This window comes from Salmo trutta, unplaced genomic scaffold, assembly GCF_901001165.1.
Source record: "Salmo trutta unplaced genomic scaffold, fSalTru1.1, whole genome shotgun sequence".
NCBI classification, from domain to species: domain Eukaryota; kingdom Metazoa; phylum Chordata; class Actinopteri; order Salmoniformes; family Salmonidae; genus Salmo; species Salmo trutta.
Window position 1 is genome coordinate 21833 of NW_021823474.1, and position 18776 is coordinate 40608.

Consider the following 18776-nt stretch of genomic DNA (forward strand, 5'->3'; position numbering starts at 1 on the left):
GCCTAGGAACAGTGGGTTAACTGCCTTGTTCAGGGGTAGAACAACAGATTTTGTACCTTGTCAGCTCGGGGATTCGATCTCACAACCTCTAGGGTTACTAGTCCAACACTCTAACCACTAGGCTATGCTGTAGCTCAGCCACCTTCCCACCGCAGATGCAGAAGGGCCGCCATTGGTGGATGCGGTGGATTGAGACAACCCGTGCAAAAAAAACCAGCTATCTCGAGCTTAAACAGACGGATTTTGATGGGGGATTATTTTATTATATTACTTATTATGTGTCAATAGACCTTAAGGATTAATAAGAAAAGTTGAGTAAATTACCAGGGGTTTTGCAACCCTATTCTTACATCCAGACAACGGTCAAATAGACTGAAAAGATTCATAAAAATGGAATACATGCGTCTTAATTAAAGCTGGAATCCTTAACTTTAGTTAAGTGACAGGAGGCAGTATTCGGAAATTCGGATGAATGACGTGCCCAAATTAAATTGCCTACTACTCGGGCTCAGAACGTAGGATATGCATATTATTAGTAGATTTGGAAAGAAAACACTCTGAAGTTTCTAGTTTCTAAAACTGTTTGAATGATGTCTGTGAGTATAACAGAACTCATATGGCAGGCAAAAACCTGACAAAATATCCAACCAGGAAGTGATTTGTAGTTCTTCTATCTAATCCCTATTCAAACTACAGTGTCTGTGGGGTCATTTTGCACTTCCTAAGGCTTCCATTGGCTGTCAACAGCCTTTAGAAACTTGTTTCATGCGTCTACAGTTACTGGGCAGAGAATAGGAGCTCAGTCAATCAGTGGACTGCCTGGGACCAGTGAGTTGTTTACTGCGCGGCCACATTGGCGCGCCTCTCCTTCTTTTTCCTCTGTAATGAATACGCTATTGTCCGGTTGAAATATCGACGTTTTATGTTAAAAAATACCCTAAGGATTGATTGTAAACATCGTTTAACATGTTTCTATGAACGGTAATGGAAATATTTGACTTTTCGTCTCTGGTTCTGCGCTCTCGCCTTCGGATTAGTGACCTGAACGCGCGAACAAAACGGAGGTATTTGGACATAAATATGGAGTATTTCGAACAAAAATAACATTTCTTGTGGAAGTGGGAGTCCTGTGAGTGCATTCCGACGAAGATCAGCAAAGGTAAGGGAAGATTTATAATACTAATTCTGAGTTTAGTTGACTCCAGAACTTGGCGGTAAACTGTATAGCTTGCTTTGATGGCTTTGATACTCAGAATATTGAAAAATGTGCTTTCTCCGAAAAGCTATTTTAAAATATGACACAGCGGTTGCATTAAGGAGTAGTATATCTATAATTCTTTCAATAACTGTTGTAAAGTTTATCAACGTTTATGATGAGTATTTTTGTAAATTGATGTGCTCATTCACCGAAGGTTTTGGTGGGAATACATTTTCTGAACATCACGCGCCAATGTAAAATGGGGTTTATGGATATAAATATGAACTTTATCGAACAAAACATACATGTATTTTGAGTCCTGGGAGTGTCATCTGATGAAGATCATCAAAGGTTAGTGATTCATTTTAGCTGTATTTCTGTTTTTTGTGACGCCTCTCCTTGCTAGGAAAATGGCTGTGTGGTTTTCTTGTCAAGGCGATGTCCTAACATAATCTAATGTTTTTCTTTCGCCGTAAAGCCTTTTTGAAATCGGACACTGTGGTTAGATTAAGGAGAATCTTATCTTTAAAATGGTGTATAATACTTGTATGTTTGAGAAATTTGAATTATGAGATTTTTTTAGATTTTTGTTGTTTTGAATTTGCCGCCCTGCTATTTCACTGGCTGTACCGCGGGTCCATACTAGTTTTAACGTCCGCTTTGCAATATTACAACAACAAAAAAGTTACTGCAAACAACAAACACCGTTTTTTTCCCCCTTGGACAGCATTGTGTAATTTATTGATGATCCCTAACTACCCCCCGGCGATCGTCAATCCGAAGTCAAAACAAATTTGCCATGGTTGTACATCAGTCGGCTGAAGCTAATTGGCGAAACAACTTGGCAATCTCTTCCCACTTGCAAACACACAAAAGAGACACCCCGAAACCAACTCACGTTTTAATTCAGTCATAGCATTTATTAATTAACCAAATCTAAAATGAGGCCAAATCAGGAAGAGCAGTCGCCCTTGACATTTGTATTAAGTGGTGGTCTTAAAAAAGTGGAGGTTCGTTGCAGGTGGACATTCGCTATAAGACAGGATTTCACAGCTGCACCTTTACTGATACCTGGCTTTGTGACAGTGGGGACTGTGGGACTCGGACAAGTCTTGTGGTTCAGACAGTGGACCAGGAGATATCCGGAGACTGGTGTCAGACAGAGGGACGCATGACTAGACACGTCTCCAATAACACACACACTTTTGAACTTCGGTGAGTGACGTTTGATCCTGCATTATATGTGATGTCATCAGTTCATTTTGATTAAATGTTTTATAATTTAGATGCTGTATCTTCCATCCATTACTAATATGTTTATGTACCTGATCTGTAGTTACAATGTACAGCTAAGTTATTGCATCTTGGTAACCAAAGTAGTTATAGGGGACAATGGGCAACATACATATCGTCCCATTTCTGGGCAACAGTATAAAAAGGAGAAGAAAAAAAACCACATTGATGAATACACACAGTACTGTACATGATGAACGACTTACCATATACAGTAACAACAAGAGTGTTTAGGCGTGTTCAAGGAGTTTGCTAACTCTCATTCTTCTCTTTCTCTTACATCATCACAGTATGGATGGGGGTAACTGGTTATCTACCACTAATAATGTTGTTGCTTGGAGGCTGGTGACTCATGTGGATCTTGGTGTCAGGTCTGACACAGGGAAAGCCAACCGATCTCCACAAACCACCGTCATACCTCTGATGCGGTAAATACTACTCTATACATACAGGACTACATAACCATGAGGTCAATACTACTATAAACATACAGGACTACATAACCATGAGGTAAATACTACTATATACTACATAACCATGAGGTAAATACTACTATAAACATACAGGACTACATAACCATGAGGTAAATACTACTCTATACTACATAACCATGAGGTAAATACTACTCTATACATACAGGACTACATAACCATGAGGTTATACTACCATATACATACAGGACTACATAACCATGAGGTAAATACTACTCTATACATACAGGACTACATAACCATGAGGTAAATACTACTCTATACTACATAACCATGAGGTAAATACTACTCTATACATACAGGACTACATAACCATGAGGTAAATACTACTATATACTACATAACCATGAGGTAAATACTACTATAAACATACAGGACTACATAACCATGAGGTAAATACTACTCTATACTACATAACCATGAGGTAAATACTACTCTATACATACAGGACTACATAACCATGAGGTAAATACTACTATAAACATACAGGACTACATAACCATGAGGTAAATACTACTCTATACATACAGGACTACATAACCATGAGGTAAATACTACTATATACTACATAACCATGAGGTAAATACTACTATAAACATACAGGACTACATAACCATGAGGTAAATACTACTCTATACATACAGGACTGCATAACCATGAGGTAAATACTACTATATACTACATAACCATGAGGTAAATACTACTATATAAACATACAGGACTACATTTTTATTTTATTTTATTTATTTCACCTTTATTTAACCAGGTAGGCAAGTTGAGAACAAGTTCTCATTTACAATTGCGACCTGGCCAAGATAAAGCAAAGCAGTTCGACAACATACAACAACACAGAGTTACACATGGAGTAAACAACATACAGTCAAAAATACAGTAGAAAAAAAAATAAGACTATATACAATGTGAGCAAATGATGTGAGATAAGGGAGGTAAAAGCAAAAAAATGCCATGGTGGCAAAGTAAATAAAGTATAGCAAGAAAAACACTGGAATGGTAGATTTGTAGTTTGAAGAAAGTTCAAAGTTCAAATATAAATAATATGGTGCAAAGGAGCAAAATAAATAAAATAAATAAATACAGTAGGGGAAGAGGTAGTAGTTTGGGCTAAATTATAGATGGGCTATGTACAGGTGCAGTGATCTGTGAGCTGCTCTGACAGCTGGTGCTTAAAGCTAGTGAGGGAGATAAGTGTTTCCAATTTCAGAGATTTTTGTAGTTCGTTCCAGTCGTTGGCAGCAGAGAACTGGAAGGAGAGACGACCAAAGGAGGAGTTGGCTTTAGGGGTGACCAGAGAGATATACCTGCTGGAGCGCGTGCTACAGGTGGGTGCTGCTATGGTGACCAGTGAGCGGAGATAAGGGGGGACTTTACCTAGCAGGGTCTTGTAGATGACCTGGAGCCAATGTGTTTGGCGACGATTATGAAGTGAAGGCCAGCCAACGAGAGCATACAGATCGCAGTGGTGGGTTGTATATGGGGCTTTGGTGACAAAACGGATGGCACTGTGATAGACTGCATCCAGCTTGTTGAGTAGGGTATTGGAGGCTATTTTGTAAATGACATCGCCGAAGTCGAGGATTGGTAGGATGGTCAGTTTTACGAGGGTATGTTTGGCAGCATGAGTGAAGGATGCTTTGTTGCGAAATAGGAAGCCAATTCTAGATTTCACTTTGGATTGGAGATGATTGATGTGAGTCTGGAAGGAGAGTTTACAGTCTAACCAGACACCTAGGTATTTGTAGTTGTCCACAAATTCTAAGTTAGAACCGTCCAGAGAAGTTATGCTGGATGGGCGGGCAGGTGCAGGCAGCGATTGGTTGAAGAGCATGCATTTAGTTTTACTTGTGTTTAGGAGCAGTTGGAGGCCACGGAAGGAGAGTTGAATGGCATTGAAGCTCGTCTGGAGGGTTGTTAACACAGTGTCCAAAGAAGGGCCAGAAGTATACAGAATGGTGTCGTCTGCGTAGAGGTGGATCAGAGATTCACCAGCAGCAAGAGCGACATCATTTATGTATACAGAGAAAAGAGTTGGCCCAAGAATTGAACCCTGTGGTACCCCCATAGAGACTGCCAGAGGTCCAGACAGTAGGCCCTCCGATTTGACACACTGAACTCTGTCAGAGAAGTAGTTGGTGAACCAGGCGACGCAATCGTTTGAGAAACCAACGCTACTAAGTCTGCCGATGAGGATGTGGTGATTAACAGAGTCAAAAGCTTTGGCCAGGTCAATGAATACGGCAGCACAGTATTGTTTCTTATCGATGGCGGTTACGATGTCGTTTAGGACCTTGAGCGTGGCTGAGGTGCACCCATGACCAGCTCTGAAACCAGATTGCATAGCGGAGAGGGTGCGGTGGGATTCGAAATAGTCGGTAATCTGTTTGTTGACTTGGCTTTCGAAGACCTTAGAAAGGCAAGGTAGGATGGATATAGGTCTGTAGCAATTTGGGTCAAGAGTGTCACCTCCTTTGAAGAGGGGGATGACAGCAGCTGCTTTCCAATCTATGGGAATCTCAGACGACACGAAAGAGAGGTTGAACAGGCTAGTAATAGGGGTTGCAATAATTTCGGCAGATAATTTTAGAAAGAAAGGGTCCAGATTGTCAAGCCCAGCTGATTTGTAGGGGTCCAGATTTTGCAGCTCTTTCAGAACATCAGCTGAATGGATTTGGGAGAAGGAGAAATGGGGGAGGTTTGGGCGAGTAGCTGTAGGGGGTGCAGTGCTGTTGAATGCAGTAGGGGTAGTTAGGTGGAAAGCATGGCCAGCCGTAGAAAAATGCTTATTGAAATTCTCAATTATAGTGGGCTTATCGGTGGTGACAGAGTTTCCTATCCTCAGTGCAGTGGGCAGTTGGGAGGAGGTGTTCTTATTCTCCATGGACTTTACAATGTCCCAGAACTTTTTAGAGTTGGAGTTGCACGAAGCAAATTTTTGTTTGAAAAAGCTAGCCTTGGCGTTTCTAACTGCCTGTGTGTATTGGTTTCTAACTTCCCTAAAAAGTTCCATATCGCGGCGGCAGTTCGATGCTAATGCAGAACGCCACAGGATATTTTTGTGTTGGTTAAGGGCAGTCAGGTCTGGGGAGAACCAAGGGCTATATCTGTTCCTGGTTCTAAATTTCTTGAAAGGGGCATGCTTATTTAAGATGGAGAGGAAGGCATTTTTAAAATATAACCAGGCATCCTCTACTGACGGGATGAGGTCAATATCCTTCCAGGATACCAGGGCCAGGTCGATTAGAAAGGCTTGCTCGTTGAAATGTTTCAGGGAGCGTTTGACAGTGATGAGTGGAGGTCGTTTGACCGCTGACCCATTACGGGTGCAGGCAATGAGGCAGTGATCGCTGAGATCTTGGTTGAAAACAGCAGAGGTGTAATTAGAGGGCACATTGGTTAGGATGATATCTATGAGGGTGCCAGAGTTTGCGGCTTTGGGGTTGTACCTGGTGGGTTCATTAATAATTTGTGTGAGATTGAGGGCATCAAGCTTGGATTGTAGAATGGCTGGGGTGTTAAGCATGTCCCAGTTAGGTCGCCTAGTAGCACGAGCTCTGAAGATAGATGGGGGGCAATCAGTTCACATATGGTGTCCAGAGCACAGCTAGGGGCCGAGGGGGGTCTATAGCAGGCGGCAACGGTGAGAGACTTGTTTTTGGAGAGATGGATTTTTAGAAGTAGAAGTTGAAATTGTTTGGGTACAGACCTGGATAGCAGGACAGAACTCTGCAGGCTATCTCTGCAGTAGATTGCAACACCGCCCCCTTTGGTCGTTCTATCTTGTCTGAAAACGTTGTAGTTAGGGATGATGATTTCACAGTTTTTGGTGGACTTCCTAAGCCAAGATTCGGACACAGCTAGGACATCCGGGTTGGCAGAGTGTGCTAAAGCAGTGAATAAAACAAACTTAGGGAGGAGGCTTCTAATGTTAACATGCATGAAACCAAGGCTATTACGGTTACAGAAGTCATCAAAAGAGAGCGCCTGGGGAGTAGGAGTGGAGCCAGGCACTGCAGGGCCTGGATTCACCTCTACATCCCCAGAGGAGCAGAGAAGAATAAGTATGAGGGTACGGCTAAAAGCTATAAGAATTGGTTGTCTGTGACGTCCAGAATAGAGAGAAAAAGGAGCAGGTTTCTGGGGGCGATAAAATAGCTTCAAGGTTTAATGTACAGACAAAGGTATGGTGGGATGTGAGTACAGAGGAGGTAAACCTAGGCATTTAGTGATTATGAGAGAGATATTGTCTCTAGAAACATCATTGAAACCAGAAGATGTCATAGCATGTGTGGGTGGAGGAACTGAGAGGTTGGATAAGGTATAATGAGCAGGGCTAGAGGCTCTACAGTGAAATAAGCCAATAAACACTAACCAGAACAGCAATGGACAAGGCATATTGACATTAAGGAGAGGCATGCTTAGCCGAGTGATCAGAGGGTCCAGTGAGATTCAGACAGCTAGCCGGGCCATAGGTAGCAAGCTGGTGGAAGATGGGAGGGAGGTCTGTTTTTAGCCACCTCGTGCGTTTCCGTCTGTGGGTTAGTGGGGTTCCGTGTGGAAGGGGGGACCTGTCCAAGTTGGCAAAATAGTTAGTTATAGTGGCCCAAGAAAAGTGTCCGATAGACCTATTCAGATCGCAGCCGAAAAGACAGCTAACGATTAGCCGGCCGCAGATGGGCGATCAGGTTACGTCGCGACGGAGGGGCCAGTTGGATAACTCCCTCGGGCAGATAACGTCGGTGGTCCAGTCGTGAAGACCCGACTACATAACCATTAATACCTGTATAACATAACTGTTATTTACTGGTATTCGTAATGTGAAAACTAGATATACCTATTAGAGATTCATATTTATTTCAGTGTAAAAAAGTGATTTAATAAGTCTATGTTGTATTCAGTCAATTAAAAAAGGTCTTAAGGGATTTGAAACACTGTAATAACAAAGTCTCTCTCCTCTCACACCCCCTCTCTCTGTCTCCCCCCTCTCTCTGTCTCCCCCTCTCTCTCTGTCTCCCCATCTCTCTCTGTCTCCCCTCTCTCTGTCTCCCCCTCTCTCTCTGTCTCCCCCTCTCTCTCTCTCTCTGTCTCCCCCCTCTCTCTCTCTGTCTCCCCCCTCTCTCTCTCTGTCTCCCCTCTCTCTCTCTCTCTCTCTCTCTCTCTCTCTCTTTCTCTCTCTCTCTCTCTCTGTCTCCCCCCTCTCTCTCTGTCTCCCCCCTCCCTCTCCCTCTTTCACTCTCTCCTCTCGCACCCCCGCTCTCTCTGTCTCCCCCCTCTCTCTCCCTCTCTATCGCTCTGTCCTCTCACACCCCCTCCTCTCTCTCCACCATCTTTCCTCCTCTCTCCCACCCCCACTCTTCCCTCTCACACCCCCTCTACCTCTGTCCCCCCCTTCTCTTTCTCTCTTTCTCTCTCTCCCCCCTCACTCTCCCTCCCCCTCTACCTCCCTCCCTCTCTCGCTCTCCCCCCCTCTCTCTCACAGTGTCCCAGTCAATTGTCGAAGAGATTTCAACATGTTGTCCTTTGACCCAGATGGGGATGCGGTCAGATGCAGATATGCAGTACCAACGGATGAGTGTGTCACATCTAGTAACCTTGCCGGTGTTAACTTCAGTCTGCGATGGGTTAGTATCCAAATGACAGCAAAACAGATGGACTGACAGCAAAACAGATGGACTGAAAGCAAAACAGATGGACTGCCAGCAAAACAGATGGACTGCCAGCAAAACAGATGGACTGACAGCAAAACAGATGGACTGCCAGCAAAACAGATGGACTGGCAGCAAAACAGATGGACTGACAGCAAAACAGATGGACTGACAGCAAAACAGATGGACTGACAGCAAAACAGATGGACTGACAGGAAACCGATGGACTGAAAGCAAAACAGATGGACTGACACCAAAACAGATGGACTGACAGCAAAACAGATAGACTGACAGCAAAACAAATGGACAATGATGATGATAGTAATTGAAAGGGAATAACCAGTCAAGAGCTATATTTGTTACATTGGGAGTTGATAAGTTATCGTTGATTGTTGCGTGACAATAATGTGATTGCTATAATTTTCCAGGTTGAGCGTTCCAAGTTAGTGTATCAGTGAATACTGCCACCCAGTGGAGAGAAATAGCTAATGAAACAAGACAGGACCTGTAGGAAGAGAAGAACAACTTGTGTAGTTTATCTGTCTGGCTAGCTGTCAGCTGTGCGCTCAGCATGGGGATGTTTTTGTGAACCTCAGTAAAGAAAAGGAAAGTTATTTATCTGAAATGGCACCGCATAAAGGGGCAGTATGCAGTTCTAACAATAGCAAAGCCGTGACACCGCCACTGTTTCGGTAAACAGCTGAAGGATAGGGTTGGAGAAATGTAGTCACTCTAAAAGTCATAGACAGAGCTTTGGATGCAAGGGCTCCGTGATACCAAATGTATAGTTTTAACCATGCTTTGAGGATATACATTGTTTGTTTACATTTATGTTGTTTACAAACAATAGAGTAAAACAAGTTTATATTTTGGGTTCTGATGGGGTGTGACAGTTGAACTAAGCCCCCGAGGCATTTATAAATTATATTCTTCAAGAATCAATGGGTTTATATAATCGATTTAAAAGTTTTTTTTAAAAAGAAAAAAAAATGGTGTATTGCCCCTTTAATCTTGTCTCCTTTAGGACTGCACCTTGTCGTTTTGGAGCAACACTAATACCACTGGAATATACGCAGTTCAGATGATGATGGAGGACTTCCCTACTCAGTCTATCTCTCTTTCCTATGCTAATGGATCTCAATCTAACAGGACCTCTGGCCATACACTCAGCAAACTGCCTGTTCAGTTTGCAATGACAGGTAAAGAAAGAAAGATCGAAAAGACTCCGTTTACACAGGCAGCCCAATTCAGATAATTTTACTTAACTAATAGGTGTTTTGACCAATCAGGCCAGCGCTGATAAATATCTGATGTGATAAGATCTGATGTGATTGGTCAAAAGACCAATTAGTGAGAAAAAAAGATCAGAATTGTGCTGCCTGTGTAAACACAGCCTAATCAGTTTCTCTATATAGAAAGTAGGATAATGCCCATGCCTTGCTTGCAGTAGTTGAAGTAGTGAATTGGATGGTCATTGCATTTCATGCAGAGTAGCCAACCCTGTAGCATAGTGGTGTGGTTGTGGTACTCATTTCTACTGAAAAACATTGGTACCTAGCCATGTAGCCTGACATGTAGCCTGACATGTAGCCAGTCATGTAGCCTGACATGTATCCAGTCATGTAGCCAGTCATGTAGCCAGTCATGTAGCCAGTCATGTAGCCTGACATGTAGCCAGTCATGTATCCAGTCATGTATCCAGTCATGTAGCCAGTCATGTAGCCAGTCATGTAGCCTGACATTTAGCCAGTCATGTAGCCAGTTATGTAGCCAGTCATAAATCCTGGCTTGTAGCCAGTCATGTAGCCAGTCATAAATCCTGGCTTGTAGCCAGTCATGTAGCCAGTCATAAATCCTGACATGTAGCCAGTCATGTAGCCAGTCATGTAGCCTGACATGTAGCCAGTCATGTAGCCTGGGGACCAATCTGTTTAGTCGACATTCCACTCCTTGTACTTCCTGTCATTGTGTTGGTTAAAGAGACTGGTACCGTGTGTTGGTTAAAGAGACTGGTACCGTGTGTTGGTTAAAGAGACTGGTACCGTGTGTTGGTTAAAGAGACTGGTACCGTGTGTTGGTTAAAGAGACTGGTACCGTGTGTTGGTTAAAGAGACTGGTACCGTGTGTTGGTTAAAGAGACTGGTACCGTGTGTTGGTTAAAGAGACTGGTACCGTGTGTTGGTTAAAGAGACTGGTACCGTGTGTTGGTTAAAGAGACTGGTACCATGTGTTGGTTAAAGAGACTGGTACCGTGTGTTGGTTAAAGAGACTGGTACCGTGTGTTGGTTAAAGAGACTGGTACCATGTGTTGGTTAAAGAGACTGGTACCATGTGTTGGTTAAAGAGACTGGTACCGTGTGTTGGTTAAAGAGACTGGTGCCATGTGTTGGTTAAAGAGACTGGTACCGTGTGTTGGTTAAAGAGACTGGTACCATGTGTTGGTTAAAGAGACTGGTACCGTGTGTTGGTTAAAGAGACTGGTACCGTGTGTTGGTTAAAGAGACTGGTACCGTGTGTTGGTTAAAGAGACTGGTACCATGTGTTGGTTAAAGAGACTGGTACCGTGTGTTGGTTAAAGAGACTGGTACCGTGTGTTGGTTAAAGAGACTGGTACCATGTGTTGGTTAAAGAGACTGGTACCGTGTGTTGGTTAAAGAGACTGGTACCGTGTGTTGGTTAAAGAGACTGGTACCGTGTGTTGGTTAAAGAGACTGGTACCGTGTGTTGGTTAAAGAGACTGGTACCATGTGTTGGTTAAAGAGACTGGTGCCATGTGTTGTATCTCAAAACACCATGGGTTGTCTTCCAGTCGACCCCGTGGTGCCGTCCTGTACGGAGGGGGTGTACATACCCATGTTCCTGTCTCCAACGCCAGCCCAGGGAGCACTGCTCTACGCCTCCGCAGACCATCCCCTGGAGATCAGTGTCAGAACACAGGCTAGCCACTCCACGTAAGATTAAAGAAACGTGAAACCCTTCACTTAGCCAATAGCCCGACATGGGCTATTAGCTATTAGCCCAATAGCCTAAACCACGGCTGTCAAACTCACTTCCTGGAGTGCCAGGTGTTGCTTATAGAATTGTTTATATTTAATAAACTGATGACAGAGAATGTGGGTTCTGGGGGATTCTGGGGGATTCTTGACCAAGTCTCCAGATAATTTTTTTGTTTCTTTTTAGAAATGAGTCCCTTGCTCCTCCCTTGTACTTGATTGATATATTTAGGTCATTGCTTATTAGGACCTCCCCTCACCTGGTTTTCTAGGTCTTAATTGGACACAAATTGAAATGAAATAACAGAAACCAGCTGACACATGACCCTCCGGGAACTGAGTTTGACACCCCTGGACTAACGCATCATGACAGTCAGCGAAGCACTTTGTAAAAACGATTTGTCCCCACCGGGTGGAAAAACTGACTGTGTATCTAGACCTTAGAGACAATGATGACGTTAGTTTACACTACAGAATACTCAGACATGTGCAAAACTGATCTGTTTCCTGTTTCCTGTTCTGGCACGTACAGTAAATAACTAAATACATTCAAATGGGTAATTCATCCGTTTTATTCATTACTTTTTGTACCTACAACGTTCAGTACATTCCACTGGGCAACATTTTCATAGTACAAAGGGATTGTGCAAGGCGTACATTTTTTTTACCATAAACCTTTATCATATTCTGTCAATGTGATTTATTTCAAAACTTTTCTTTAACAATGTCAGTTACAAAGGTTGGACTATTTGTGTGTTGCTCAATTGACCTAACTCTAGTTAAAACATTGACTCCTTATAACGCACAATGTTGAAGAAAAGTTTCAAATTAAATCACACTGACAGATGATAATACAGTTTATGGTCATTTTTATACTTTGCACATTGTCTTTTTGCACTATGAAAATGTGACTCATTGTCTTTTTGCACTATGAAAATGTGTCCCATTGTCTTTTTGCACTATGAAAATGTGTCCCATTGTCTTTTTGCACTATGAAAATGTGACTCATTGTCTTTTTGCACTATGAAAATGTGACTCATTGTCTTTTTGCACTATGAAAATGTGTCCCATTGTCTTTTTGCACTATGAAAATGTGTCCCATTGTCTTTTTGCACTATGCAAATGTGTCCCATTGTCTTTTTGCACTATGAAAATGTGTCCCATTGTCTTTTTGCACTGTGAAAATGTGTCCCATTGTCTTTTCGTCTGCCCGTGCGTAAGTGTTTCAGAGCTGTTGATGAGTGGACCTGGCAACATCAGAGAGAACACCACTAGCCCAGGAGAGTACCTTCTAAGATGGACGCCTACTGATGATGAGGAGGGAGGGTACTATCCTGTGTGCTTCATTGCTCAGGGAGTGCTCGGCAGGTCAGCCTGCAGCTAGTGAAACTTAGATCACAACAGAATGTGTTCTCAAAGACATACCTGATTAAATAAAGGCTAAATTAAAAACTATAAAAACTTAAACTTGAAACTTGTTTAACCAGACATTTCTGTAGTCTACTATTAAGACTATTGGATGTGAATGCCTTTAGTTGATTGGGTAATATGATTGGAGAGCAGCGACAGCAGACAGTAAGAAGTTATCACTGTCTTTAACCACTACGTTGGTTTGTTTTATTTTAATACTCTTTATTGAAATGCTGTGTAAACAGCGCATCAGTTGTTGTCACTTCTGTTGATGTTAGTTCCAGGTATCACTCTGAGCTGCGCTGTGTGATCGTCAGCGTTAACTCAAGTGGTGGGTAAAATATAAATACAGCATGTTCTCCTGAGATTATTCAGCCCCGTTCTGGTGTTCTGGTAGTTTCACTGCTACAGATAGATGCTAGTTGATAAGCATGTTAGAGAGAGAGACAAAACTCCCAATCTACCAATCAATCAATAACCAATCAACCAATAAATCAATCAACCAATCAACCAATCAGTCAATCAATCAACCAATCTACCAATCAATCAACCAATCTACCAATCATCAACCAATCAATCAACCAATCAATCAACCAATCTACCAATCAATCAACCAATCAATCAACCAGTCACTCAACCAATCAATCTACCAATCAACCAATCAATCAACCAACCAATCAATCAACCAATCTCTGTTTGTGTGTCTTTGTGCTACAGCCATCACAACCACACCGATTACAACTACATTTCCAACTACCACCCAACCAACTAGGGACTTCACAACATTCAGTACAAACCCAACCACCGATCTCACAACCAAAAATATGGACAATACAACAATGAGTAATGGGCCTAGTAAGTACAGTATTAACTTTTGTTCAAACTTCAAATAATAATGTGTGTGTGTGTGTGTTTATAACTGCCCATTGTGTATCCACAGGATACATGGTTGGTCTGAGGATGAAACTCTCCTCTCTGACATCATTAACAGATGATCACATCAGAGAAATGGTCTTACAGAAGGTCAGTGTCACTCTTTCAGATCAGACAGGTTCATCATACTCAACCAGCACCAGGGTTCTCCCTCAGCTCTACCTGATAATCACGTCTACCACCGTGTCTGTCTGTTCTGCTTCCAGCTCCGTGAGGAACTGACCAGACGAGGGCAGTCAGGGGACGTCACACTACGCCTGAGAGCCAGTCAAGAGATCAGCCCCTGAGGGAGTTTCTTGCACTCAGTTGTCTTTTGTTCCTGGCCCTGATTCTGCAGACAGTGGTTCTTTTGAAGAAGAAGGGTTTACTTGACTGTATATGGTTGTCTTTTACAAATCTCTGGTGGACAGACGCATGTGCCACAGTGGAGGCTGCTGAGGGGAGGCTCATAATAATGGCTGGAATGGTGTAAATTAAATGGTATCGAACACATAAATGTGTTTGATACTATTCCATTCACTCCATTTCGGCCATTATTATATGCCGTCCTCCCCTCAACAGCCTCCATTGATGTCACATACATGGTATGGTGTGAGATTTTAGTTCTGGGTTGTCAAGATTAGTTTTGTTTTTACCTACCGAAGTTGAATGCTCTGGCTGTAAGTCGCTCTTGATATCTGTTGATTAGTTATATTAGTTATTAATTCAAATGTGTGCGAGTGTCTCTATAAGTATTGTTCTTCTCAGTACTTATTTTGTTATGAATATGTTGTACTGAACAAAAATATAAACGCAACATGTAAAGTGTTGGACCCATGTTTCCATACTCACAAAAATGCTTTGTTTCTTACAAATATCTCGCTCAGAAAGGTGGGTGGAATTATGAGGGAATTAAGTCCAGGTCAGAATACGACGTATCTTCAGCCACATATTCATTTATTTGAACTCCGTCCCAAACGAATAGCGAGCGACTTTATTCTCATTCTTAAATTCAGGGTCAGAATATGTGTAGAGAGAAACGTGCATTCCATTTACACGTGCTTAACTCAGGTCAGAATTCCACCTCACATGATCGAGGGATACTACACTGTGTAGTGTACTATTCTACAGTATACTACAAAATAGTAAGTACAATAATATTCTGTAGTATTTATGTGGGTTGTTCAGCTGTCTAAGCTGCTGCCTCTGGAACATACTGTATACCACTAGGCTCACTGCTATTTAAACAACTTTCTGTAGATGGGGTGGCAGGTAGCCTAGTGGTTAGAGTGTAGGGGTGGCAGGTAGCCTAGTGGTTAGAGTGTAGAGGTGGTAGGTAGCCTAGTGGTTAGAGTGTAGGGGTGGCAGGTAGCCTAGTGGTTAGAGTGTAGAAGCAGCAGGTAGCCTAGTGGTTAGAGTGTAGAGGTGGCAGGTACCCTAGTGGTTAGAGTGTAGGGGTGGCAGGTAGCCTAGTGGTTAGAGTGTAGGGGTGGCAGGTACCCTAGTGGTTAGAGTGTAGGGGTGGCAGGTAGCCTAGTGGTTAGAGTGTAGGGGTGGCAGGTACCCTAGTGGTTAGAGTGGAGGGGAGGCAGGTACCCTAGTGGTTAGAGTGTAGGGGTGGCAGGTAGCCTAGTGGTTAGAGTGTAGAGGTGGCAGGTAGCCTAGTGGTTAGAGTGTAGAGGTGGTAGGTAGCCTAGTGGTTAGAGTGTAGAGGTGGCAGGTAGCCTACTGGTTAGAGTGTAGAGGAGGCAGGTAGCCTAGTGGTTAGAGTGTAGAGGAGGCAGGTAGCCTAGTGGTTAGAGTGTAGAGGTGGCAGGTAGCCTACTGGTTAGAGTGTAGAGGTGGCAGGTAGCCTAGTGGTTAGAGTGTAGAGGTGGCAGGTAGCCTAGTGGTTAGAGTGTAGGGGAGGCAGGTAGCCTAGTGGTTAGAGTGTAGAAGCAGCAGGTAGCCTAGTGGTTAGAGTGTAGAGGTGGCAGGTAGCCTAGTGGTTAGAGTGTAGGGGCAGCAGGTAGCCTAGTGGTTAGAGTGTAGAGGTGGCAGGTAGCCTAGTGGTTAGAGTGTAGAAGCGGCAGGTAGCCTAGTGGTTAGAGTGTAGAGGTGGCAGGTAGCCTAGTGGTTAGAGTGTAGGGGTGGCAGGTAGCCTAGTGGTTAGAGTGTAGAGGTGGTAGGTAGCCTAGTGGTTAGAGTGTAGAGGCGGCAGGTAGCCTAGTGGTTAGAGTGTAGAGGTGGTAGGTAGCCTAGTGGTTAGAGTGTAGAGGTGGTAGGTAGCCTAGTGGTTAGAGTGTAGAGGTGGTAGGTAGCCTAGTGGTTAGAGTGTAGAAGCGGCAGGTAGCCTAGTGGTTAGAGTGTAGAGGCGGCAGGTAGCCTAGTGGTTAGAGTGTAGAGGTGGCAGGTAGCCAAGTGGTTAGAGTGTAGAGGTGGTAGGTAGCCTGCAAAATCTGGACCCCTACAAATCAGCTGGGCTTGACAATCTGGACCCTTTCTTTCTAAAATTATCTGCCGAAATTATTGCAACCCCTATTACTAGCCTGTTCAACCTCTCTTTCGTGTCGTCTGAGATTCCCATAGATTGGAAAGCAGCTGCTGTCATCCCCCTCTTCAAAGGAGGTGACACTCTTGACCCAAATTGCTACAGACCTATATCCATCCTACCCTGCCTTTCTAAGGTCTTCGAAAGCCAAGTCAACAAACAGATTGCCGACTATTTTGAATCCCACCGCACCCTCTCCGCTATGCAATCTGGTTTCAGAGCTGGTCATGGGTGCACCTCAGCCACGCTCAAGGTCCTAAACGACATCGTAACCGCCATCGATAAGAAACATTACTGTGCTGCCGTATTCATTGACCTGGCCAAAGCTTTTGACTCTGTTAATCACCACATCCTCATCGGCAGACTTAGTAGCCTTGGTTTCTCAAACGATTGCTTCGCCTGGTTCACCAACTACTTCTCTGACAGAGTTCAGTGTGTCAAATCGGAGGGCCTACTGTCTGGACCTCTGGCAGTCTCTATGGGGGTACCACAGGGTTCAATTCTTGGGCCAACTCTTTTCTCTGTATACATAAATGATGTCGCTCTTGCTGCTGGTGAATCTCTGATCCACCTCTACGCAGACGACACCATTCTGTATACTTCTGGCCCTTCTTTGGACACTGTGTTAACAACCCTCCAGACGAGCTTCAATGCCATTCAACTCTCCTTCCGTGGTCTCCAACTGCTCCTAAACACAAGTAAAACTAAATGCATGCTCTTCAACCGATCGCTGCCTGCACCTGCCCGCCCATCCAGCATAACTTCTCTGGACGGATCTAACTTAGAATTTGTGGACAACTACAAATACCTAGGTGTCTGGTTAGACTGTAAACTCTCCTTCCAGACTCACATCAATCATCTCCAATCCAAAGTGAAATCTAGAATTGGCTTCCTATTGAGCAAAAAAACATCCTTCACTCATGCTGCCAAACATACCCTCGTAAAACTGACCATCCTACCAATCCTCGACTTCGGCGATGTCATTTACAAAATAGCCTCCAATACCCTACTCAACAAGCTGGATGCAGTCTATCACAGTGCCATCCGTTTTGTCACCAAGGCCCCATATACAACCCACCACTGCGACCTGTATGCTCTCGTTGGCTGGCCTTCACTTCATAATCGTCGCCAAACACATTGGCTCCAGGTCATCTACAAGACCCTGCTAGGTAAAGTCCCCCCTTATCTCCGCTCACTGGTCACCATAGCAGCACCCACCTGTAGCAGGTATATCTCTCTGGTCACCCCTAAAGCCAACTCCTCCTTTGGTCGTCTCTCCTTCCAGTTCTCAGCTGCCAATGACTGGAACGAACTACAAAAATCTCTAAAACTGGAAACACTTATCTCCCTCACTAGCTTTAAGCACCAGCTGTCAGAGCAGCTCACAGATCACTGCACCTGTACATAGCCCATCTTTAATTGAGCCCAAACTACTACCTTTTCCCCTACTGTATTTATTTATTTTATTTATTTTGCTCCTTTGCACCATATTATTTATATTTTAACTTTTAACTTCCTTCAAACTACAAATCTACCATTCCAGTGTTTTTCTTGCTATACTTTATTTACTTTGCCACCATGGCATTTTTTTGCCTTTACCTCCCCTATCTCACATCATTTGCTCACATTGTATATAGTCTTATTTTTTTCTACTGCATCATTGATTGTATGTTGTTTTACTCCATGTGTAACTCTGTGTTTTTGTATGTTGTCGAACTGCTTTGCTTTATCTTGGCCAGGTCGCAATTGTAAATGAGAACTTGTTCTCAACTGTCCTACCTGGTTAAATAAAGGTGAAATAAAATAAAAAATAAAATAAAAGAGGCGGCAGGTAGCCTAGTGGTTAGAGTGTAGGGGTGGCAGGTACCCTAGTGGTTAGAGTGTAGAGGTGGCAGGTAGCCTAGTGGTTAGAGTGTAGGGGTGGCAGGTACCCTAGTGGTTAGAGTGTAGAGGTGGCAGGTAGCCTAGTGGTTAGAGTGTAGAGGTGGTAGGTAGCCTAGTGGTTAGAGTGTAGAGGTGGTAGGTAGCCTAGTGGTTAGAGTGTAGAGGTGGCAGGTAGCCTAGTGGTTAGAGTGTAGAGGTGGCAGGTAGCCTAGTGGTTAGAGTGTAGAAGCGGCAGGTAGCCTAGTGGTTAGAGTGTAGAGGTGGTAGGTAGCCTAGTGGTTAGTAGTGTAGAGGTGGTAGGGTAGCCTAGTGGTTAGAGTGTGAGGCGTGGTAGGTAGCCTAGTGGTTAGAGTGTAGAGGCGGCAGGTAGCCTAGTGGTTAGAGTGTAGAAGCGGCAGGTAGCCT

At 43.6% G+C, this 18776-nt stretch overlaps 1 protein-coding gene across 1 annotated transcript; it reads left to right on the forward strand.

Annotated features, from left to right (window-relative positions):
• Positions 1 to 1785: 1785 nt before the first annotated feature.
• On the forward strand, positions 1786 to 14456 carry LOC115191082 (uncharacterized). Its single transcript, XM_029749080.1, has 10 exons — positions 1786 to 2413; positions 2782 to 2919; positions 8477 to 8618; positions 9667 to 9841; positions 11452 to 11593; positions 12857 to 13003; positions 13324 to 13376; positions 13763 to 13900; positions 13986 to 14068; positions 14185 to 14456. The coding sequence occupies exons 1-10, from the start codon at positions 2370 to 2372 to the stop codon at positions 14263 to 14265; spliced, it is 1143 nt and encodes a 380-aa protein (XP_029604940.1). The 5' UTR covers positions 1786 to 2369; the 3' UTR covers positions 14266 to 14456.
• The last annotated feature ends 4320 nt before the right edge of the window (positions 14457 to 18776 follow it).

What these genes read in the sequence shown, in the direction of transcription:
- LOC115191082 (XM_029749080.1), top strand. Translation starts at nt 2,370, where the DNA reads ATGACTAGACACGTCTCCAATAACACACACACTTTTGAACTTCG. An exon ending in ACACAGGCTAGCCACTCCAC is followed by an intron (nt 11,594 to 12,856) that starts GTAAGATTAAAG and finishes CCCGTGCGTAAG; the next exon opens with TGTTTCAGAGCTGTTGATGA. An exon ending in GCTCAGGGAGTGCTCGGCAG is followed by an intron (nt 13,004 to 13,323) that starts GTCAGCCTGCAG and finishes TGTTGATGTTAG; the next exon opens with TTCCAGGTATCACTCTGAGC.